The 24,373-nt window shown below is 41.0% G+C and overlaps 1 protein-coding gene across 2 annotated transcripts; it reads right to left on the reverse strand.

Moving 5' to 3' along the window:
- Nucleotides 1–1,622: 1,622 nt before the first annotated feature.
- On the reverse strand, nt 1,623–23,320 carry ZCCHC10 (zinc finger CCHC-type containing 10). Of its 2 annotated transcripts, none has more exons than XM_026687753.2 (4): nt 23,184–23,320; nt 17,988–18,146; nt 14,563–14,604; nt 1,623–5,246 (listed from the first exon to the last, which is right to left on the reverse strand). In XM_026687753.2, the coding sequence occupies exons 1-4, from the start codon at nt 23,231–23,233 to the stop codon at nt 4,964–4,966; spliced, it is 534 nt and encodes a 177-aa protein (XP_026543538.1). In that variant the 5' UTR covers nt 23,234–23,320; the 3' UTR covers nt 1,623–4,963. The 2 variants fall into 2 exon arrangements, with proteins under 2 accessions (XP_026543538.1, XP_026543530.1); XM_026687745.2 differs by lacking the exon at nt 23,184–23,320 and adding an exon at nt 22,995–23,151.
- Between the last annotated feature and the right edge of the window lie 1,053 nt (nt 23,321–24,373).

The raw sequence follows: 24,373 nt of genomic DNA on the forward strand, positions 1-24,373 counted from the left end.
CACAAAGAATTGGGAATTTTATACTTCCTTGTTTCATACTGAATCATTCTGTCTCCAAGCTCAGTTCCTACAATATGTTCTTATAAAGATTTTTCAGAATAATCAGATATATTAGCAACTCTCATTAGCCTTATTATACTGAACATTTTGGCATGATCTATTATAGTCAAAGGCTCTGCTATATCTGATCAAGCAAAAACAAAACTCATTCTTGGGGGTGGGAATGTTGTTTCTCTTATCTGATTTACGTTATCTGTCTTATCTTGGGTTCTCTGCCTTTTCTGAAATGTGTCTGCTCATTTGGCGTTTCCCTTTTCATAAATGACTTTATTCTTTGTAAGTTGTAAAGCAAATTTTCATTTGCAATTGCAATTTGTGCAATAGTTGATAATTGCTTTTTCCTGTTAACTCTCTTATTTGCTTAAGTATTACCCATGTTTTCCAATATCTGGACCATAATCTGGTTACATACCACGTTCCCCAGAAAACAATATCTATCCCAAAAATAAGACCTAGATTGATTTTCACATGTAAGCCCAATATAAGCCCTACCCCCAAAATAAGCTCTAAAGAACCCGCCCACTCCAGTGCACCTGGATGCACAGGGTGGGGCGAGGCGCGTGGGTAAAAATCAAGGTAGGGTGGGGATGGAGAGGGTGGAGCTGCTTACCTTTGGACAGTTGCAGCCAAGCCTTGCATACCCTGACACTTGCCTTGCCTTGCCTTTCTTCTGCAGTTGCTTGCCACCACTTGCACGTGTCACCCCCAGCCTCTGTTTCCTTGTCAAAGGATTTCAGGAAAGGCTTCTGCAGCTGATAAAAGGTCCAGATTGATGTGTGTGGCACCCCTAACCTCTGTTTTGCTGTCAGAGGCACTGTCAGAGCTCATTTCTCGGCTGCAGAGGCCTTTCCTGAAGAACACTGAAGGCGAAAAGAGGCTGGGGGGTCACCACATGCATCAACCCAGAACTTGTTTCTCGGCTGCAGAGGCCTTTCCTGAACAATGAAACAGAGGCCAGGGTGCTGCCCCAGTCAATCCAGAGCCCATTTCTTGGTTGCAGAGGCCTTTTCTGAAGGCCTCAGATGGTGAAATGAAACTGGGGGGTGCTGCATGTGTCAATCTGGAACTTGTTTCTTGGCTACGAAGGCCTTTCATGAAGGCCTTTGATGGTGAAACAGAGGCCAGGGGTGCCACAAGTGAGCGGCAGCAAGTGGCAGCAGAAGAGGGCCGGCAGCGGCCACACGGGCCCCTGCTGGGTGGGGCTGTTGTTTGCCACCACCACAATGTGACAGTGGAAGACATCCCCCCAAAATAAGACCTGGTGCCTCTTTTGGAGGCAAAAAAAAAAAAATGTAAGACCAGGTCTTATTCTCGAGGAAACTTATTTGTAGGAGTCATTAACACTTTTACTGCCTTTTCTTTATGGCTTTAAATCTCTGTATTTGTACTTTCCATTCTGCTTAATTAGCAGGCAACAATCCTGTAGGTAAAGCTGAACAGTCTCTGACATCATCTAGTGAGTTCTTTCATTATCTTTGATCGTAGTTAGTAGTCATCATGAAAAGATCTACAGTATTCATACTAAATTTACAATCTATAAAATAAAAAGTTTAAACCCTTAATTTGCATTTAATAATTTATTAATTTCTTAAATTATACATTCTATAGCATGATTCAAATAATTTTCTGGTAGTTTTAGAGTTATAGTGTCTAAATTTTGCAAAACATAGAAATGGTTACAGACTAAAATGCACAACTTACATAAACATTTAAATAGAACATTTGTATTCAAAAGTCATTCTACACACATTTTCATAAAAATATAAAAAAATAGTTCAATCATTGATTCATACTTTAACTAGACTAGGATATTTAAGATGTCCCTTCCCACATATTCCTCATAAAAAGACTCCCATCAAAAAAGAAACTATAAAAGAAACTGTATTGATTTGTGACTACTGCCAGTAGCTATAACTCATCACAATGACCTGTTATTTCTTTTCTGTAACCTACAAGAAATGGACTGCAATCTTTCATAATATGCATTTTCCATTCAAATTCATTATATATAACTTGTGCTTTGCAAAAAATAAACATTTTAAAATAAATGACACTAAATTGGAATATGACCAGATTAATCAAATGCATATTATAGGCTAATAATTTTTATGCAAAAATATCACAAGGGGGAGTATTTAAAGATATCATTTTTTATCCAGCTCCACTGAAAATAAATATTTTTCTCATTGTAAGTATTTGTATAATATTTTTTTCTAGGTGCCCAAAATAGCGTGCAGACGACAAAGCAAACACCTCAAACTCTTCCATTTTACAATGCTTTCAGGGCATATTTAATATTAGGGAAAGGCACAAAGATGAAACATTTCAGTTGCAGCACTGAAGACTCCATGCACAGTGCATGCAGTGCAAAAACTAGGGAAGTCTTTAAGCTTGAACAGGTCTGATTAAAAAGATCAAAGCATTTGCGCTTGTTTCAAAGATTCTGATGCATGGTGAAGAGAGACATGTACATAGCTGCCTGCAAGGATTTTTATTACAAAACTGAAGGTGGTCTTTGTTAGTACTGGATAGTGCTGTTTCTCTTTCAGTGGACAGAGGATCACGCTTCTGTTCCAAACCATATTAAAAGGAGTATTCTAGCCTTGTAGATAAGATGAGGCCCATTGGGTACACTAAACCACTTAGATCTGAATGAAAAGAAAAATTGCTATTACAATGTTAAATCACTATTTAAAGAATGACAAAAGTGCAGAAACAAGTGTTGCTAAAAATAATAAGTACTGTTGGTGCCATATGTTCTCATACAGCAGGCTGCTCCTTCAAGATTTCCCTCTGATTTAAGGAGCAATTTGCTATTCATCCTGTATAAATTCATCCTCTATAAATTTGAACATGGAGAACCTCTATCCAAGACATATTCAGAGGGATGAGGCTGTCCCACATGTCCTTCAGGTTCAATCCAAGATCTCTCCCTCTTTCTAGAAGGCTGGAAGAAGCAGAGAAAAAACATCCACCTCTGTCAAGCACTGATCAGAAATAAGTCTAATCTAAAATTTGAACAATTTAAAAACAGTTTGATATTAACAAAGGCAGTTTAAAAGCTTAATTACAACAGCGGGGAAAGGATGTGTTGATCTGCCTCCAGAAAAGTAATTTGGAGGCAGCAAACTTGAAGTGAAGTGGCCCTATCGACTTTTGCTTGCAGCATCGTCAACTGAAATCAGTGTTGCCTTGAGTGAAATAAAGTGAAATAAATAATATCTCTGGCTTAAATGCTTTTTGCAAGAGGATGCCCAGGATTATTGATTTTTTATTTAAATGTTATAACTTTCTGTTTTAGAAAATGCTACTTTTTGGATATTTCTTTACTCTGCTTTTCAGAGTCATTGTATTCCCTTCCCAACCTATAATAAACAGAAGTATGCTCTTTTTTTAAACCCTGTAATGTAACCCTAAGAATTTATTCTGAAACCATGTCATCATAAACAAGGATTCGGCATTTAAAAAGACAACTTAAAATGATCTGGAAAAAATATTCACTCTGATTACCAATGACTTTTACATTCCACTAAATTACAACTATAAGAGCTCAAGGATTTTGGTGGGGGTGGGACAATTAATAAATGGCAAAAGGTAAAAATGCAGGCTAGAAAGAACAAACATTACTAACTCGATGGTTAGTTGGCAATATTTTAGATTTTTCCAAATGTAAAACATAGCATGAAGTCTTGCAAGGATTTCTGGGCTGAAATATTTATCCAACAACCAGGTGCCAAGCTAATGCTTTACATGACAGTAAATTTAAACACATCCCTTTCTCTGAAAGGAAGAAAAATATGAAAGTAAGTTATAAGACTAGAAGGAGTCAGGAAGTACCCCAAACTCTTTCTTTCCCTAACCTCCTCTAAACTGGAAATAACAATTTTTAATTTTGAAACTATAGCATAAACTATTTTTATTCCTTTTGGCCATTTTTTGCTTATAGTAATATTTATTTCTATTGGAAACACAATAGAATACTCAATGAAGTTTTCTTCGCCTGGAAGAGTGAATGAGGGAATAGATCTTACCTTTCTCTTCCCCCAGCTATCATATCCTCTCCCACAAGTTTGTGTACTGTGTAAGTAGAAGGAACTAGCAAAATTAACAAAAGAGCAAAAGGAAGTTGTATATGGCAGTCAATCAAAACCTAATGTTACAGGAGGGGTTGCTACAAGACTTTAGGAGAGAATGAGCTTAATTGTAGTAAGATACACACTTCTCAGTATGATGCAAGATCTCTAGCATCATTTTTGTAAGTCTAGAAGGGCAATTGAGACAGAGTCTGGTTTCAATAGGCTGAACAATCCTACTGGACTGAGATGGTAATAAGATCAGTATATAGGATACCAATCACAAAAGAATCCAATTAATGACAATTTGATACTTAACTATTAATTGACTACAATATTGAACTTTTTTTTTACTTTTTCAAACAAGCTTTTCCTGTACAAAATGCAATATTGTTTCTCTGTAACTGAGGAGGGACATTAAATATGGCTTTGGGTATCTTAGCCATCTGAAATCAAATTTCATATTCTCCTTCCATCTTACGTAGACTATAAAACTGATGTAAACACAAGATTGCTGTATGACTATAACACAGGATGATTCAGAAAATATATTCCACTTTCTGGCATGTAAACATCAGGATGACTGGACCTTAATTCATATAAATATTACATTTCTTTAAAAATTAAAAAGAAGGTAGCATTCCCTATTAAACAGTAATCCACAAAAATACTCTTTCAGTAAGTATTACTTGCCATTTAACAGCTTATGGCCTATCAACTACTATGTAAAAACACATACCGTTTTACAACTGTAAAAACAGACAACTGGTTAGTTTCGTTTGGCCATTATGCATTTCCAATGGGAATTATTGTTTAATGCCACCATAGTCCTAGCATCGCACTAAATTGTTCTTCTTCTTTTTCTTTGGTGGTTCATCATCTGTGCTGCTGTCTGTGCTGCTGCTGCTGCTACTGCTGGAAGAACTTGACTCTGTTTCAAAGTCAGAAGAACTAGAAGAACTACTGGATGATGGAGAAGATGAAGAACTGGATGTGCTTTCATCACTATCGCTGTCATCTGATGAAGAGGAGGAGGAGTCATCACTCTCTGATGAAGACTCGCTAGCTGAAGTGATGCTGCTGCTGCTGCTAGAACTTGTCACGCTTTTAGACCTGGACAAAAATTTCAAAAGGACCACCAGACATTATTTAGCAATTTTACTAAAAGATGTTAGATTTTTAGTAGGAAAAAAACCTAAAAATATAGTATTAGGGGACAGCTTGCATCTTCTCCCCAAATATTTTGACATTCACTCAAGGGCTGACATTTCAGGTTACCTTGCAGAAGGCCTATTCTGTGAGGTTTTGCCTCAGCATACATTCTCTCAAAGCAGAAGAACCTGCTGCTTTTCAAGGTTCTCCTGAGACTGGCATGTCAAAGAGCAAATCCTTGCCTGGGGGAGGAGCACGATGGAAAGGGACCCTTATCAAATGATTTGCACAGGCTTACCATATAGTCATCAATAATCATAAAAGAACAACAAACATCAGAAAAAAGCCTTTTTTAAAAAAAATTAACACATTTAATTGATTCAAGTAATAATTCTCCAGGCATAGATATCAGCCCATGCAATGATATAGAAATTACTAGATCATTCCCTGTGTCAATGATTTATAGCAGGCATTAAGTTCATGTATCTTCCCCTGCCCCCTTCTTCCTGATGATAAGGCAAGAAATTCTGCAGATATTTAAGTAAAGTCTAGTTTTCTGCAGCAAGGTTTCTATGGTGCATTATATAATCATCCATCCATGTTATACAATCTGAATTGATTGTAACATGTTCCAGGCAAAGTTTAAGGTTCTTTTTCAGTGCTTAAGACAGCTTAGAATTTTGCTATCTCACAACCACCCTTATGCAAGGGTGTGCTGATAAATGTATAACAACTGGCTCTGCCAGTTCCATTGCTACTGTTGCACTGCCAAATAGGTGACTGGCATGTCAACTGTTGCAGTTCAGCTCTGCTCTGGTCAAAACTGGCTCACAACATTCCAGAACATTTAACAATTGGCTCTCTCTCAAGCTGGCTCCAGTACACCACTGGATTTAACTCAACAGAGCTTGTGAAGCAGGAAAGGCCCTCTTAAAGAAGCTCTCACATTTTAAGACCAGTTTAGCCAGCAAACAGAATGGCCTTCTATATTTTTCTCAAGCTACAGAATATACGGCCTCAGAAACTGAGTTTGGTCTCTGATTTTTTCCCCCTTTAAGTACCCAGGAAAGGTCTTGGGTACTTGTGGGAACCCACTGTTAGGTCAGAGAATGTACCGAGTCATTGTGGAGCAGCTTTGAAAAAGGCAGAAATCCATGCTAGAAAAGGAATGGACTAAAAAAAAAATGTCATTATAATGGTTCTATAAAAATCTATAGTATATCTACATCCATAATACTGTAAACAGTATGCCTGTTACATGGAAGGGGGCAGGCAATATCACAGATTGAAAACTACTGAAGATGAAACAAAAATATTTTAAGAACTCAAAAGTCTTCCCTTTTCACATCTGATTTGTTCAGTCAGTCCCAGCAAGAAATCGCACCAAATGGGCGTTGTTTACCTGAACAACGCTCTGGAATCTTCAAATGGCCTCTTCTGGCCACAAGGTCCTCCCAAAATGGCCGCTGCTGGCCCACAGACCTTCTCAAAATGGCCACTGCTGGCCCCAAGGCTCTTCCAAAATGGCCACCGCCTTCTGCAATGGCCTCTTCTGCCATGAGGTTCCTTCTGCTGTTGAACTTCGCTGCTCTCTAATGCAACCCCAATCGCAGCAGCACTTCGAGCTGCTGCTAATCTTCACCGCGGGGGAAGGAACGATCCCGTGGCTCCAAGTAGAGTGTGGCCGATGCCTCTGCTCTTCAGAAAGCCACCTGACAAGAAACCAGCTTTCTCTTTGCCGTGGCAAGCCCAAAGCAGCAACGAGGGCAGAATCGCCTGCCCTTGCAAAACAGTCCTGTGACCGAAGAAACTCTGATTCTTCGCCACGGAGGGCTAAAATCGGCCCCTACGGCCCTCCAGAGCAGTCCTCAGCTGTTTGGTGGCTCCCAAACATCAGCTGTGTAGCAGAGTGCCAAATTCAAAAGGGGGAGACAAACGGAGACTTTTTTTCTCTTTTTTAAGGATTTCCTTGCAAGACTGCCTTTGGTCAAAAAACCCCAAAGGCAGGAGAGGCAATACTCTGCATCCTACTCTGCTAAGAACCGAATAGAAACTGGGAGGGGCTACCTGGAGTGGGTGGAGCTAGGCTAATAAGCCTTTTGTACAGACTCAGTCCTAAGCAGCTAAAGGAGACTATCACCCATCCTGACCTGTCGCAGCCTTACAAAGCAAAATGACTAAGGCAGCCAACGATATTTAAAATAAAGGTAAAAGAAGTACATTCACAACTACAAAAAATAAAATACATAGTAGCTGAGAAAAATACAGCAGTCACTAATATAGCTAGGAGACATTAGGAAAAAGTAATGCAAGGAATGAAAATTGTTCAGCTGGAAACCAGTAGAACTGGGCTAGAGAGCACTGTTATGTCAACACAGACCAAGTGCCTTTCAAGGCCTACAGAAGAACATCCAGGTATTTACTGACTTGGAAATATAAACAGAAGGGGGTTGATTTATGTATAGTGCAGGGGACACATTTTTTAGGTGTATGTGGCTTCATGCTTGTCTGGTATAAAAACACAAAAAAAATCCTAATCAACCTGAGTTGTGTCTGAAATCTTTCTACTATGTGGACCAATTTCTGAAAAAAGGTGCCCGGAGAGCCAAGAATTGCAGGGAGCCTGCATAAAGCCTGACAACTGTGGATGGGGGAGGGAAACATTCTTGAGGTACATTTGCTTCTCAAAAGTATAGAATCAGATTTTCATCCAATGAAAATGGCTGAAAGGAAGTTCAGAATCTTTTTTTTTAAATCTTCACAGAACATATAACTAGCCTATGAAATTCGTTACCAATTGTGGTGATGGCCTAGATATGCCTTTAAAAGAGGATTAATTGAGTATGTAGTCGATCAAGATCAAGGGCTTAGTTTTGAAGACTCAAATGTTTCTCTTGGGTTGGCAGGGTTCCTCCAAATACCAGTTACAGAGCAACAATGACAGGAGGGATTAGGTCTCCAACCACTGCTTACCTCAGAGACATTTGGCTTGCCAATGTGAGAAACAAAATGCTGGGCTAGTGTGGGCTTAGGCCTGGTTTATCAGTTATTCTCATGTTTTGTTTTTTTTAGCTAGCCGTTTTCAATGTGAAAAAGTTTTGACATTTAAACCATTTTACTATATTTCTGTGTTGGCATTTTTATTATTGTTAGTTTCCCTTAATAACAGAAAGGATCTAAATCAAAATAATAATCATATTAAAAAGAATATCTTCTTTCAAGCTAAGAAAGGATTGGAAATGAGCGTTGATAGAGGTTACCGTAAACGCCCTTTCTATCTATGCTGCAAGAGAGCCCAGGATGGGTTGACTCCTTCCTATGACATCATTTAGCTGAGTCTGTACTAAGATATAAAAGCCAGCCCCCGGAAGAGACCCCAGCTTTGGCGAAGATACTTGACAGACTGAAAGGTGTCTCTGAAAGCACAAATGAATACAGAAATATGTCTTACCCTCTCCGAACGAATCAAGGGAGGGGCTGGGCTCTCGCAGCATAAATAGAAAGGGCATTCACGGTAACTTCTACCAATGCCCATTCTGCTCCATGCTGCATTGAGAGCCCAGGAAGGGACACACTAAAGCTTGCATGTCCACGGGCGGGTCCTCATCCGGCTCATCACACCGACTGTGGAACCACTTGTTGAAGCACCCGTCTGCCGAAGGCTGCAGTCGCCGAGGCAAAGGCATCCAGAAGGTAGTGTCTGATGAAAGGAGACGGGGATGTCCACGTGGCCGCACGACAAATCTCCTCCAAGGATGCTTGGGTCGCCCAGGCAGCAGAAGTGGCCGTGCTTCTGGTAGAGTGCGCCATCAGACCTCAGGGAACCGGAAGGGCCGCAGCTTTGTAGGCCTGCTCAATGCAAGTCCTGACCCACCTGCTAATAGCAGGAAAACATGCCTTGTGCCCCAAGTGAGAAGGGAAAAAGGAAACAAACATGGCTTCCGATTTCCTGAAGGAGGAAGTGTGCTTAATGTATATTCTAAGAGCCCTTCTTACGTCTAGCGTGTGCCACTTCCACTCTAAGTCATGGTGCGGGAGGGGGCAGAAGTCAGGCAACACAATGTTCTGGGACCTGTGAAACCAGGTGTTAACCTTTGGAATAAATGAGACATTCAAACGGAGAACAACCCTACCATCGTGAAAGGAACAAAGGTCCTGTCTGATGGAAAGAGCAGCAAGCTCGGAAACCCGCCTGGCTGAAGTGATGGAAACGAGGAACACTACCTTCAGAGTCAGGAAACGGACAGACACTGTTCTAAGGGGTTCAAAGGGAGGCTTCGTTAGGGCATTAAGGACCAAATGAAGGTCCCAGGAAGGATACCTGTGAACCACCGGCGGGTGCAGGTTGGAAGCCCCTTTCAAAAACCTCCTGACTGAAGGGTGATGGGATAAGGAAGGAAACGAACCCCATGAGAGAACTGAGAAGAGGGCCACAACTTGCCTGCATAAAGTGTTGGGGGCCAAACCTTTCTCTAGACCATGCTGAAGGAATCTAAGAACTTCTGCCAACTGGGCTGAAGCAGGAGAGAGACCCTCCCTAAGGCACCATCGGGAAAAGTCCTTCCAGGTGGCATCATAGATGCACCTTGTAGAAGGTTTGCGAGACGCCAGGCTAGTGAGGATGCCCCTTTCTGGGAGATCAGCCTCCTCTAGCCGCTGCTGCTCAAGTTCCACATGGTCAGCTTGAGCCACTGAGGCTCTGGATGGAGCAGAGCCCCCTGGTGAAGGGAGATTAGATGGGCTGGGATCCTCCAAGGAGAAGCCACCGATAAGTTGACCAGGTCCACAAACCAGGGCCTCCTTGGCCAATAGGGTGCCAGGAGGAGGAGCTCTGCTCGTTTCTCCAACATCTTCCAAATTACTGCTGGAATCATGGGAAGCGGGGTGAAGGCATAGAGGAGACTCTTGGCACCGAAGAGCATTGGTCCCCTCCGCTCCCTGGCAAGGAAACCTGGTGAAGAATCTGGTGACTTGGGCATTTTGAGGAGTGGAGAAGAGATCCACCTCCAGTGTTCCGAATCTGAGGGAAAGGTCCCTGAATAGAGATGGAGGAATGGACCATTCTGCCTGGTCGACTAGGCTCCTGCTGAGCCAGTTGGCCTGGGAGTTGTCGACTCCAGAGATGTGGTCCGCCAAGATTGACAACAGGTGTTTCTCTGCCCATAACCCCAACCGTTGAGACTCTCTCATGAGGGCCTTGGACCTCGTCCCCACTTTCCAATTGACATGAGCCTCTGCGGCCATGTTGTCCGTAAGGACTAAAACATGAGAGCCTGAAATGCTTGTGAGCCAGAAAAATGGCTCTAAGCTCTAGCCAATTTATGGGAAGGGTCTGCTCTGACCTGGACCAAACGCCCTAAGCTATCTGGCCCTGCATATGGGAACCCCAACCTAGGAGGCTGGCATCGGTGGTTATCACTAGCCTGTCTGGGTCCCTGAACAGGAGTCCCTTCCAGATTGACGGGGAACGCCACCAATTGAGAGATTGCCGGATTTGTGGCGGGAGTGGGACCTTGATGGATGAGTGGCTGGTTCTTGCTTGTTGGTAGGGAAGCAGGAACCATTGGAGCAATCGGGAGTGAAGCCAAGCCCACGGGACGATGCCAATACAGGAGACCATTTTCCCCAGAACTTTGGACAGCAGCGACAGGGGGACAGTTTGATGTTGCTGGATCTGGCTGATGATCTCTGCAAGGCTCTTTCCACGAGCTGGGGACAGGAAAACCAGGCACAAACCTGACTGCTCCCAAGTGTTGCAATTTGGTTGTGGGAGAGAGCTGGTTCTTTTTGGTGTTGATGGAAAACCCATGGCTCTGGAGATATGACAGGGTAATTTGCAGATCCCGATGGGCCGCATGGATGGAAGAGGACAGAGTCAAAATGTCGTCCAAGTAGCATCCTCACTGGATCCTCACTGGAACAGAACGCAGAGATGCCATCAATGCTGCCAGAACCTTTGTTAAGACCCTTGGAGCCGATGAAGGGAAGTGCTCAATACTGGTAATGGGTATTCTGATAACAGAAACGGAGAAACTGGCGATGATGAGGCCAAATTGGGATGTGGAGGTAAGCTTCCGTGAGATCAATGGAAGAGAGGAGGTTGCCCTCCCGAACGCTCTCTAAAATAGAATGCAGAGTCTGCATTTTAAATCGCCTGTATTTTACAAATTGGTTGAGGAATTTTAGATCAAGGATGGCTCGCCACCCCCATCCCCCGAGGCTTTGGGAACGATGAAAAGGCGAGAGTAAAACCCACATCCCTGTTGAGAGGGGGGAACAAGTTGAATAGCCCCGATGTCAAGAAGGTGTTGAATGGTCTGATTCATGAGGGCTTGCCTTAAAATGTCCTGAGAGACAGAACAGATCAAAAAATTTTCTGGGGGTGGCGCTGGGGGTGGGCAGTCCAATTGTAACCCTGACCTAACAGTGCTGAGCACCCAGGCATCTGTCGTTGACTCCTCCAATTTGGAGGCAAAGAAGGCTAGGCAACCTCCAATGGGTGGGGAGAATGAGGGATTACTTAGAGCGAGGGAAGGAACGACCCCCTCCTTCCCGAAAGGGCCGTTTACCAGCAAAAGGTTGTTGCCTGCCAGATGCTTCCGCACGTTGGTCTTGGCGTTGGGAGTACAGCCTCTGAGAGTGAGGGAAGCGGGAGGAGGTCTCCACTCGAAAAGCAGGAGGGCGATAAAGAGCTGGGTGATAGTCGGCTTTCTTCCCACAGGAAGAGAGAACTTTATGTTTATCTCTGGTTTCGATGAGATAAGGTCCCAGAGCATCACCAAAAAGTTTATCGCCTGCGAAGGGAACTGAAGCCAACTTCAATTTTCGGCGTGACTCCGCCTGCCAATTTCGGAGCCATAAAAGTCTTCTTGCTGCTACTGAAGATGCCATGGCCCTAGATGCAAATTTGGTGGAATTGAGAGTGGCATCTGCGGTGAATTCCATTGCTGCGATAATTTTGTTAAGGTCTTGGTGAGACCGAAGGTCAGAAGCAGGCAATCTATTCTGGAGTTGGCGCAGCCACCATATGGATGCCCTCATGAAAAAAGATGCTGCTGTTGAAGCCCAAACAGCCCATGCAGGGGCCTGGTGATTGCACTTGAGGGGCTGTTCGGAACGTTTATCATCCGGTTTCAGGATATCTTCTGGCTCCGTGGGAGTGACAGAAGATGAGAATGAGGCCACAACCGGAATGCCAACAGAACGCACTGCCAGGGCATTGTAGAGGGCTGTGCTGACATTGTAAAAACACCTATCCAGAGAAGGTGGGCAGGGACCTGCTGAAGGGGAAGCGCACTGTTCCTTGACCATGTCCAGGAACAACGTGGGAGAAGGCAAAACTTCCGCATGCACTACAGGCTTGGAGAAGAGTGAGTCTCCTTGGCCAGAGAGATCTCTTTGTGACTCAAGAGCCACCTCCTCTGGTGATAGCTTGGCAGTGACCAAGGCCTTGCTGAATAATGGCCTGAAGAGAATAGGTTTGAAGACCAATGCAGAGGATGTCTGCTCTAGGCAAGAATCTTCTTCCTCTGAAAGATTTTGGTCATAAATCTCACGCTCTGAACGAGGAATAACTGTGTTCAGAAGCCCTTCCTTTCTCATCAACCTCCTCCCATTCTGGTAGCGAAGAATGGACCCTGAGGTCCTGGGGCCTGTGAAATTCAGGGTGAGGAGGCAAGGAACTTATAGATTGAGAAGGGAGAAGGGCCTGAACCCTTTCCAGAGGTCGAAGAATTTGCTTGAAGCCTTCAGCCAATCCCTGCCTAATGGCCAATGAGACAACATCTTGGATATCCCCTGGCCTACGCTCAAAGGTGGAGGCAGAAGGCCAAAGGCCCGCTGCTGTGGGAGTGAAGGTGGCTTCAGGCCTAGATTGAGAAGAGGCTTGAGGTCTGGAGGAAGTGGGGGGCATAGGGCCCAGAAGCCTGTTGGAAGTAGGGCCCAAATCTTCTGAGATCCTGAGGATCTGATTGTTCTGCAAAGGCCCCAGGAGACCAGGATGGAGGATGAAAAGACTCATATATAACTTCTCCTCCTCTGGGAGGGCTTGGCTGGGGCCCACGGGTATCACCTGAAGCTTGTTGCAGTTGCCCTCTCATCTGTTGAATTGTTCTGTTAAACTGCCTCTCTAGGACCGCATGTCTGCGCTTTCTGCCCTCAACTCAGCCTGAGTTGCCTTCTTAGGGGCTAGAGCCTTAGCTCTGATTTTAGCAGCCACCTCCCTCTGGACTGATTGGGAGCGCTGCCTACGTCTTTTTCTCTTATTAGGCTTAAGAGATTGATCCACTGGGGGGGGAAAGCTCTGCCTGAGCCTTATTTGTAGAAAGGAAAGCTCTTGCGTTGGGAAGAAGCTGTTTAGAAATCTAGAATAAGTCCTTTAGGCAGGGGTCCCAACCATTACCGCACCGTCCGCTGAACAACCCTACCGGGTGCTGTTTGGTGCGCATCTTTTTCATGAAAGTGCTCCGGTGAGCTTTTCCGGAGAAAGCTCACCGAAGCACGTTTCATCAAAAGATGGCGGCGCCCAGCTGATGCCGGACTGGCCGCAGCGCCCAGCTGATGCCGCACCGGGCGGCGCCAAAAAGGTTGGGGATCACAGCTTTAGGGTATAAAATGGCCCCGGGCTTACAAAATGGCCGCTCACCTTGTGATGGAAGGCTTCAATCCAAGATGGCCACTGACTAGGAAACCAGGCTCCGAGATCAAAGAATTGCTCCTTAGGCTATAAAAAGCCCCAAGCGAAGTCAGCAGAAGAAAGCACAACCGCCGGCCACACAATCAGCTGGCTGGCACTGTTATCGATTTGCCAATCGTTTTTACGATCGCTCAAACCGCAGGCGTGGGGGAGGTCTCAAGATGCTGCACAGCTTGCCTGCACAGCACTCTGGCAACGTTGTTCTCAACGTTGCAGGAGAGGGAGCCCTGCTCTCCTGGAAGAGCAGCTGCCCTGATCCCTGGGAGCTGCTTGAAATGAGGAAAAAAGTCCTGAAGATAGTTGTTTATTGGTATCTAACAGAACGCTTTCAGAGACACAGCTACTGACTGAAAGAAGCTGAGTCAAAAGCTGGGGTCTCTTCCGGGGGCTGGCTTTTATATCTTAGTACAGACTCAGCTAAATGACGTCCTAGGAAGGAGTCAACCCATCCTGGGCTCTTGATGCAGCATGGAGGAGAACGGAGAGCATGTCAGTATGAGTCCAAGTGAAAGATAACAATACTATGAAACTATTCCTGCGATGAAATCTATTTAATTTTATTAAAATGATTTATTCACATACCTTTTCTTCTTGTTCTTCCTGTCTGTAGTACATTCGCCAGAGCTGATTGGGAGGGAAGGGAATCAGATGGAAGGAAAGAATTACTTCAATTAATATGTATTTTTTTACAGACTTCAATTAGAAAACCTGCACTAATATTAGATCAAAATCAGTTTCTTAACAAATAAGAAAAATAAAGGCAAAGATGGAAATCTAAGGTATAAAAAATAAACAAAACAATAAAAAGTACTAAATAAATAGAACTGCATATTTAAACTATTTAAATAACCCTAACCCTATTTAAATAAATGTTATTAGTAAATCATTCAAAAACATTCATAACTAAATAGCATATAATTATTGTTCCTATATGAAAAAATATTTTGGCATATTTTGGCATATTTTGGTTTCTTTTGATTAAGTCCAACTTAAAAGAGTATTAGTTGCACATGTTTAACTGTAATGGAGTATCTTAATATAAGCAATTCAGATACCATAAAGCAAGTACACTGAACTTTTTTTTTTTTAAAAAAAGATGTTTTAAATATTATCCTTTAATCTTAACTAAATCTTTCCTGTCTGCCTATTAATTTGTTAAGAGTTGAGAATACATAGTTTTGACTTTTATGCATGTAGTAGGCAGATAAGCTTAAACTAAGATTATAGGAAAAAATAGTTAAGATTAAAGGATAAAGGATAATTTCAAACATTTTTATCAGCAACAAAATAACAGAATGCAGAATAAACTATAAATTATGGTATTTAAATTGCCAATAAATTTTTCAAACTTTGAAGAAAAGATCTTAGCCATACAGGAATACAGACTGGATACTTCTTTGGTTATAGCTATTATTCCCTCAACATATTTCTAAAAAAGCATAACAACCCTGATTTATTTGCTGGACTGAAATGTCCAGCAATGCCCTCTTAAGGTAAATAAATGTCCATTATATAGAAAAAAAGGTGATGTCACCAAAACAAAAGTGTTAATAAAAATTAGTCTCTTCCTATTTAAAAAAAAGTCACAGAAGCAGAAAAAAACACATTTAGAATATGTCTACTTTGAACAACATCTCACTGAATTATTATTTTAACGTCCTTAGGATGCGCAAAGTTCATTGAGACAGAAATGGACAATTTCACAGAATTCTAGAAAATTGTATTTCTCTTTGGATAATCTGAACTCCTGGACATATCATTTCAGGGACTATTTGGCTGTTTCATCTGGAATGCTGTGTTCAGAACACATTGGAATACTGCTGATTCACAGAATTTAATTCTGGAAAAAACTGAATCTCCACCCAGAATAGCATGGTCCAAACTGCCTCCCTGGAATTTGGCACAGTCCGAAGGGAAACAGAACATTCCATCTCCATTTAATAATGCATAAGCTTGAATTACATGAATACTTTTAACTATGAGGATAAATAGTGAGGGAGTGGGCAGGAAAACAATGCTAGAAAAATAAATGGGGTGAAAGGACTAAAAAGCAAAGAAAAATAAAATGCAGAACTGCAACAAAGGGAGAACTGAACTACTAGCACAGGAGTGTCAAACTCAATTTCATTGAGGGCCGCATCAGAGTTGTATTTGACCTCAGGGGCTGGGGTGGGCATGGCCAGCTTGATATCACCCGTGTTGGGGATGGCTATGACCTGAGCGCTCTGCCAGAGAAAACAGGCTCCCAAGCTCTGGTTTCGGCTGGGACGGCCTCCTGCTACCCTCTGCCAGCAAAATGGAGGACCACATTTTTGCTGGCAGAGGCACCGTGGGCCGGTCCTTCACTATTTCCAGGGTGGCCCCGTGGACCAGATCTAAGCACCCCGTGGGCCAGATCTGGCCCCCAGGCCTTGAGTTTGACACCCCTATACTAGCAGAATAAGAAATAACAAACAAGGAATAAGAAAAAAAAGCGATCACATAATAGTTTCATGAAAGAAAATAGTTCAAAACTGAACTGGAGGAATGTATTTACTACTGACTTAAATAGCTACTGTCAGAGTTCTGTTGATCATGATAGACAGACAGATATTAAAAACAGACCCCACTGCAATTGTTTTACAAACTGATTCATAAACTTGACAAAGGCTTGCTCTGACTTTATGTCCAAACATACATCCTTATGAACTTATGTCTATTTTAATGGTTTTCCCGTAATTAAAGAGAAGAGGCAGCGAAATAATATTCTCTTTTCCCATGCACAAGTTTCAGTCTTCATGAAATGTGTCAAACATTTCCAATTTGAAACATTTCAATTTCTAAACAGGCAGTTTTGTCCTCAAACTGCAACCTTGCCAGAACCCATTCTAAAAACGTGGCAGAATGTTCTCCACATTATTTTTCTTGTGTAATCATTAGCATCTCCATCAAATCATAATTTACACTGTGTAAGATCTTACTAATGGTGAGCATTACCACTATTGGAACTATTTCAATGTCAAGATTGCATCTGTAGTGTCCTAGAATCCCTTTTCCCCAAGTGTGAGAGGGCAGAGACAATTCAGATTGCAGAGTAACTAGCTGTGCCTGGAAGAAGATGAGCAAATTCAATTCCACTTTTCCCCTCTCTCCTGTTGTGTTTTAGCAGCTTCTCATAGGCAGTGGTTTTACATCTGGGCAAAAGTTCGCCTCCAATCTTTCTCTGTGATTTGCCTTATTCACATGAGACTTGATCCTAACTTAAGGCACCAATTCTTTATCCTCATCATAGGACTTCATGAACTCCTGGATGGTTTAAATTTGAAATGGACCACTTCAGTATCACAGTAAGCATTCCAATGATATACCAACTGTATTGAGACAGCCCCATTTCAATATCAGAATGCTTCTGGTAAGGTTCCACTGAGGGAGCAGAACTTGGCTTAATTAGACCTGGTCTGAAAAACTGCTTTACTATTAGTGGGCTTTCAAGATTCTGTAGCAACCCTGAAAGCAATAAAGGTATTTTCAGAAATCCAAATGGTTCTTGTTTTCTGAGCTTGCTTGTCTCATGGGACTTAACAAGTTAAGAAATGTACTCACCTCCACTATTTTCTAACTTTTCTAGCCCATCATATAACCCTGCCAGATATATGTTAAAACAGAAAAGGAGCATTTTTGCCAATACAAAATTTCATCTCTGTTTTGGAAGCAGAGAGAGAATTAATGCTTTATTGACCTTGTCAATACTGTCAATACCTATACTGACAAGAGGCTGTTCATTTAACTCCTGATAACCTCACCCAGGATTCTCTCAAGCTAAAGCAGGGGTGTCAAACTCTCAGTGTCACAGCAGCGTCACGTGATATTTCTCTTGATTTCCCCCCCTTCACTAAACTGGGCGTGGGCATGGTCAACGTGTGATGCATCTGTAGGCCAGAACTTGTTCAAAGCTTTTCATTGTCTTTTCCTTGTACATATATATTTTTCTATAAATGACATATAATCTTATATATAGTAAATCATACCTTTGTTGAAGTAGCTGGTTCTCTTTTTCTTTAAGTGCTTTTTTAAATTCTGCTGTTCGTGATGGTCTATGCAGATATTTTCTTTTCCCTGTACATTCGTATGTCCAGTGTCCAAATTCCAAACATTTCTGACACCTTACATGTTGTTTATTTGCCTCCCTGTGGAAATACATAAAAGTGACTGAGACCAGTTGTTTTTATTTAAAAAGTCAAAGAGAACAAAAATTGACCCTACTTTGCTTGAAATTAAGTGGCAGTTTTAAATTAACTTTTGCTATAGTTACATTATTTATAACTTGATTACTCAAATCCTCACAGTTCAATAAATTTCATTTATTGAATCATGTTTTCTGAGACCTGCAGATGCAGGATGGCTTTTGCTAATCAAAGAAATTCAGTATGTTCCTCCTGATACGGTAGATATGATGGGATGGATAGAGATAACTAAAGAAAGATGATCCCTGAAATAACCAGTCCCCATGATTCGAAGGGTTTTATAGGTACAACTCACAACTTAAATTACACCCGGAAGCCTATTGAGAGCCAGGATAGCCTGAGTAACTAAAGTTAACTTGGGCATGTCAGATGTAGCCACAATTCTATCTATGGTTATCAGATTCTGCAACAACTAGTTGCCTGATGCCCTTCAAATCAGCCAATGTAGTAGAGCCCATTTCAGTAGCCCAATGGAAGATAACCACAGAACAAGTTACAATGAACACTGTGTTCTGTGGATGTCCAGGAAAGGGCAAAGCCAGCATGCCACATAAAGCTATTCCAGGTCATAGTTACCACTTGTTCCTCAAAAAGGAGCCATGATCTAGGAGGAGCCCGAAATAGCACATTGATTCTATGCCCATCCAGAATTAAGGATGATAAATCACTGGCATAAGGGAATCCTAGCACCTAAGTTTTGCTAGAGTTGATCTGGAATCTATTCTTCCCCCTCCAGATCCCTACAACCTCCAAACACCAAGACAGAAACTGCACTCTAGTACGAATTATTTTATTTGTATTCCACCTGATCCCTACAACCCAACTTTACAGAAGTTCCTGTCCAGTCATTTACTAAGACTGCATTACTATTATTCTTATGACTATAACCTTGTTGCTTGTATCTCTACAATTTATATTGTTTTGTTTCCTAGTATGATTTGATTGCTTATTTAGTAACCTATGACTAACACTAAGTGTTGTATCTTATGATTCTTGATGAATGTATTGTTTTTCTTTTTATGTACACTGATATGCACCAAAGACAAATTCCTTGTGTGTCCAATCACACTTGGCCAATAAAGAATTCTATTCTATTCTATTCTATTTTGAGATAGCTCCTCTAAATGTCATCAGAATGTCCTAGATTACCAAAGCTAGTCCCTGCTTCCACCTCCTGGCCTTAGCTTGATATTACAGCTGAACCCCAGGCAGGCAGATTTCCAAGAAGGCAATCTTCTTCTATGCTCATCCAAGTTTCAATAATATGTGCTAGGTAGCCCTCTCATCCTTATCACAAGTGCGGGAGGTTTATTATGGATTGACCTGGAATTTAGTAGCAGCATCCAAAAGCCTGGGCCTCTGAAGATTCAATGATTAAGAAATGTGACAGAGAGCAGTGGGCTGAAACACAGCAATGGTACAAGACATCCTAACTACATTTCCTGAGTGAGGCCTATTTCTTATCTCCTGCCATATTTCCCACAACTCAACTCCTGCATGACAAAGGCCAGATAGCTGTCATCCCAAACCAGAAGCTGTTTAGCAGCCATAAGGCCCAGGCTGATTGATCCCTTCACCAGCCTTCAATTCCTCCTTCTACCGCCAATCAGCTCTTATCATCAAAGAGAATCTGCTGCTGCCCAAACTCTTGCAGCCATATTCAGCAGAATATCCAGACCATTTGCCAAGATTCTCCAGCACCTTCTTCTTCATCCTTGTCACTGGGCCATGCTGATGGCCCCAACATCTGATTGGAATTGTTGTGGCTAGCACACCAATCAACTGACTTAAAACAGCTCCCCTCCTATAAGCTGTTGATGGTTATTACGATCTGTCACTTTTTAAATGCATGTTCATAACTCGGCACAAGGAACGTTTTACATTGTTTAACAGCAGTCAAATTCAAGAGATGTCATTATTAAATGCTTTATACCTAAATATCACGATAGTTGGCACATTCATTTTTTTTAAGGACTATCGGTAATTCATTTATGCAATTCAGAAATTCATTGTTTGGAATGCTATCATTTCAAAGCATTTAAAACCAGCTTTGGAGCATATTTAATTAATAATATATGTTAAGTATAGAAAGGTGTTAGGTGGAGCCCACAATGGATGGGTTCACAAAAACAAGCTAAATATACTTTATTTACTTTTAGTTCAGCAGGCTATTCAAATTCAGTCACCGCAGTTTATATCAGTCACAGTTAATGGTTCAGGAAGTTCTGCAAATGCAGCAACTTATAAATTGAACAACTCATGGCTTAGTATGGTAGATAAATAGTCACAATAAAACCAACACTCACTGGTTACTTTGCTATTCAAATTTTGTTAAAATATTGCTGTGAATCACTGACCTAATTGGAATTTATATGATTGATCCACAGATTACTTGACTTGAATTTCATCAGTTTTTGAATACAAACCAACTTAATGTATCTTAATAATTCAAAAGCGTGTATTGTACCGACTCAAATACAATGTTTGCTTCCTTGGAATTTTTATTTAAGGGCTTTTTTTCTAGTCCGTAAAGTCATCTTTTAATCTCAATATTAGCTATCTCTTTCAGAATTAACAGCATAATTTAGAGGAAGATTTATGATGTGTTGTGATGCAATCTTTTTCACTTAGATACTTTCATGTGATATCAGGATACAAGTTAAAAAAATGTTAAGTGTTCTTGTTCTAGTTTTTGTATTAGAGCTCCTGTGCTTATTCAGAATGCACTGCAGGGGGCAAACTAACTCCACACCAAATTTCAGGGATAACATTAATGTATTTAGCTTCTGCAAGATTTAAATAACGTATTTTTCCATTCACCTCCCACTCCCATTGTAAATAATACAAAAGTAGGGTTTGGGAGACTGCAAAAAAGATTGCAATGTAAACTAAATTAAATTATATCACGATACTATCAGAAAAAAATTCGTTGTTCCTAATGTATTTCATTCACATGATTTTAAGAGTATTTTATGAATCCATTATCATTTTTCTTGCAAAAATATTGTGTTCTTTATGCAGTCATATTAAGGTATAGAGTTGCTGCAACTGAAATGGCCATTATTACTTGCTGCTTGAAAGAGTACAAATAGAATTGAAATAATATAAGGATCAAAACTGAAACTTCAGCACAGAGATAGGATTTTGCTAAAAAGATTATGATAGGAAAGGGTGAGAATGAAGATTGAATGTTTAAAATCCTTTAGACTCTATTTCTAACTAAACAGATTTGATTACTTTATTAAACATTGCTGTTCGTTATATGATTATGGAAAATTGGTTCTTTAATAATGTTCTAGATTTTTAAATAAAGTATTTTGTTGCCAGTATTTAATATTACATTCATAAAAGTAATTTAGCAGAATTTTTCAATCCTGTAAAGACATATAGCATGTGGGCTGGGCTGTTCACTTCTTATATTCATATCTTTCCAATTAACTGGATTAGAATAAGATTGTATACAGAACTAAAGGTAAGAGATTATCCCCCTTGATAGGGTGATCTTTTAGGAGTCTCAAAAATAATTCTATAACTCCACTAGCTGATGGTGAAGAATGTTGAAAATTGTACTTCAGCAGCTCTAAGAGAACCAGAAAAGCCCTGAACAATTAAACTGTAGATTGAAAACTGTGGATTGAAGAATCAAAATGCAGCTAGCCTATAACATAGATAATATCTGAATGGGCCATCAAAACATCTACACAAAAATTTCACCATATATTTGCAATAAGCTTCTTCTGATGAAGTAGTGGAAAAAGGCAACAGAATGTCTGAAGACCAGTTCAGATGAAATGAAGCAAAGCATCAGAGTGTGTGTATAAATCAAACAGTCTATTCAAGAACACAAACATTACTGCAAATTAATATCCTGTGATATTCTCTTATCACAAAAAGATAAACCATCTTGATTTTACATCTAAGCAATGTTTACGAACATGATTAATTTTAGAAAATTAAGACACACAACTGGGCTCTCATTTTATGTGGCTCATTTAACCATGGTTTATTGCTTCCTTAAAGTTATGAATGACATCCAGTCTCAGAGAAGCTGCCACTGTCTGCTTGATAGTTTCAAATTCTGATTATTGCTGACAGGAATACTAAAAATTGTGAGATTAGATGATATAGTCTGAAAGTATGTGTGTGTTATATAAATAACAATTGGGACAGGGTTGAAGACTTAGAATTAAATGAATGTTATGAAAGATTCCTAAGAAGTTAAGAACCTCTTAACTAATTCCAGCGTTGCAAAATATTTAGATTTACAGAGAGAAAACAGAGTGCCAGAACTATTAATGAAAGCTCACTATAAAATGTTAAATTAAGAGCTAATTAGAAGGCATGCATTACATTTAATGTAATATATCTAAACTGTGTTACTGAAATATTTGAAGTGTAAGCATGTTTCTCACCATGTTTGAACAAGTAACCTTTTGTGAGAAAGTTATGGAGGACGGTACTTGCAGGTGCACGCCACCAAGCAAAGCAAAATAAACAGGGCAAGAAGTTACGACCAGAACTGCCCAGATACCCATTAAACCGCTTGCTCAGTATGGTTTTTCCACAGCAAGCGATGCTGAAAGAAACATACCGCAACACACAACGGACCGAAAGAGGCTCTCCTCCCGAGGTTACTATCACGGGGGCTAGGACATCTTTCGCACCTCTCTATTCCCTGATCCCAAGCAGAAGCAGCGGGGTTCTAGGTACTTCAGCACCTGCCCCCTCAACCCGTACACGCGAATCCAGCCTCCTTAAAAGACCAATTGCACACATGCAACTATTTCTTGCCTTTTTAAAAAGGTCTTCCCAATTCTTAGCGCTGTCCTCCCATAACAGCTGGGAAGCAAGTGGTTTGGATTCCCTCCCATCCTTCGCCCGCAGAACTGCCTCCAGCTCGCTTAACGCCCCTCTCTCGAGAAGCCCTGAGTGGTAGCTTCTCCCTCGCCAAGCCCTTCTTTGCCCTCCACACACACTCACGCTTGTCTCCGAGCAATCAAACGATGCATGGGAGTCGCCATCTTAGCCATCGGCTGGGCACGGACTCATGAGGCATGCCGGGAATTCCACCCTCCCTTTTCCTGTTCTATCGGATGACGTATTTCGGTAGCCCGTGAAAAGAACGCGGAGGGGAACGTCCGGACTGTACCATTGGGCATCGTAGGTGGGGGTCTTTGCTCTCTTCTGCTTGCCCGCACTCTTTTTCCTCCCAAGCATCTCTCGCCTTCCTTAGCCTTCTTCCGAACTATTAGTAATCAGTTTTTCTGGAGGATTCGGCCAAAACAGAGCAGTTTTTATTGAAGTACTTTTGATGTACAATCAGAATGGAATAAGCCATTTCGTACTGCAAGTTCTTTCTTAAAAGAGAACATTAGCTATAAAAAGGAGGCGGGGGAGATGCTGGTCTCTAACATGGAAACACACACACACACACCCTTTATTTCTTTGAGAGTGGTAGAACATTCAAAATTATACATATCTTTCTGCAATCTCAGGTAACACTGCCAGAGTCGTAACTTCATACAATGAGGTTCTAAAATCCATAGGAATAAAAGTGGGTTATTACTTGAGAATGTATGTGGTACGGTTTGTGATGTTATGTGCTCAACAAAAGAAGAAGAAATCATAATTTAAAAAATATTTATTGTACCACTGTTTCCTTGTTATATTTTGCTTACATGGAACGGAAGTATTACAATCAGGCAGATCCTCAGACCGAATCTGGCATTTTTATCCGCCTATCAAGTCTTTCCCAACCTGGGATAGGTGGATGTTTGATGGTGTTAAATGTATTATTCTACTTCTATTTTCAGGTATTTGTATTTTGTGATTATCTCAAATTCTTTTTTTTTTTACTATTTCCAGGTACTGCCAAGTCCACTATCCAAACTTTTTTGTTTTTCTTATTGACAATTGTTAACTGAGGTATTATATGTTGCACACACACTTTTATACCTCACAAGTTATAACATAATATGATAAGGTTTTGATGACTCAGACAGATTGGAACTTATGCTTGAGTCATCTTCGCACAAGTATGACCAAAGCTAAAATAAATGTAATTTTATCTATTACTTGTTCAACCAATATCTATTTACTGTAATTGGCCTTTTTAATGAATGAGAATTGGATTGGTCTTTACAAGATTATAAACAAAATGTAACTAATTA

This window comes from Notechis scutatus, chromosome 2 (assembly GCF_049901735.1).
Source record: "Notechis scutatus isolate UNSWTSFEM ecotype Mainland chromosome 2, rNotScu1.2, whole genome shotgun sequence".
Classification (NCBI taxonomy): domain Eukaryota; kingdom Metazoa; phylum Chordata; class Lepidosauria; order Squamata; family Elapidae; genus Notechis; species Notechis scutatus.

Coding starts and splice junctions, on each gene's coding strand:
- ZCCHC10 (XM_026687745.2), bottom strand. CDS start 23,074: ATGGGAGGGAATCCAAACCACTTGCTTCCCAGCTGTTATGGGAGGACA. Junction 14,605..17,987: donor AACCAGCTACTTCAACAAAG/GTATGATTTACT, acceptor CCTCCCAATCAG/CTCTGGCGAATGTACTACAG. Junction 5,247..14,562: donor AGGAAGAACAAGAAGAAAAG/GTATGTGAATAA, acceptor ATTTTTGTCCAG/GTCTAAAAGCGTGACAAGTT.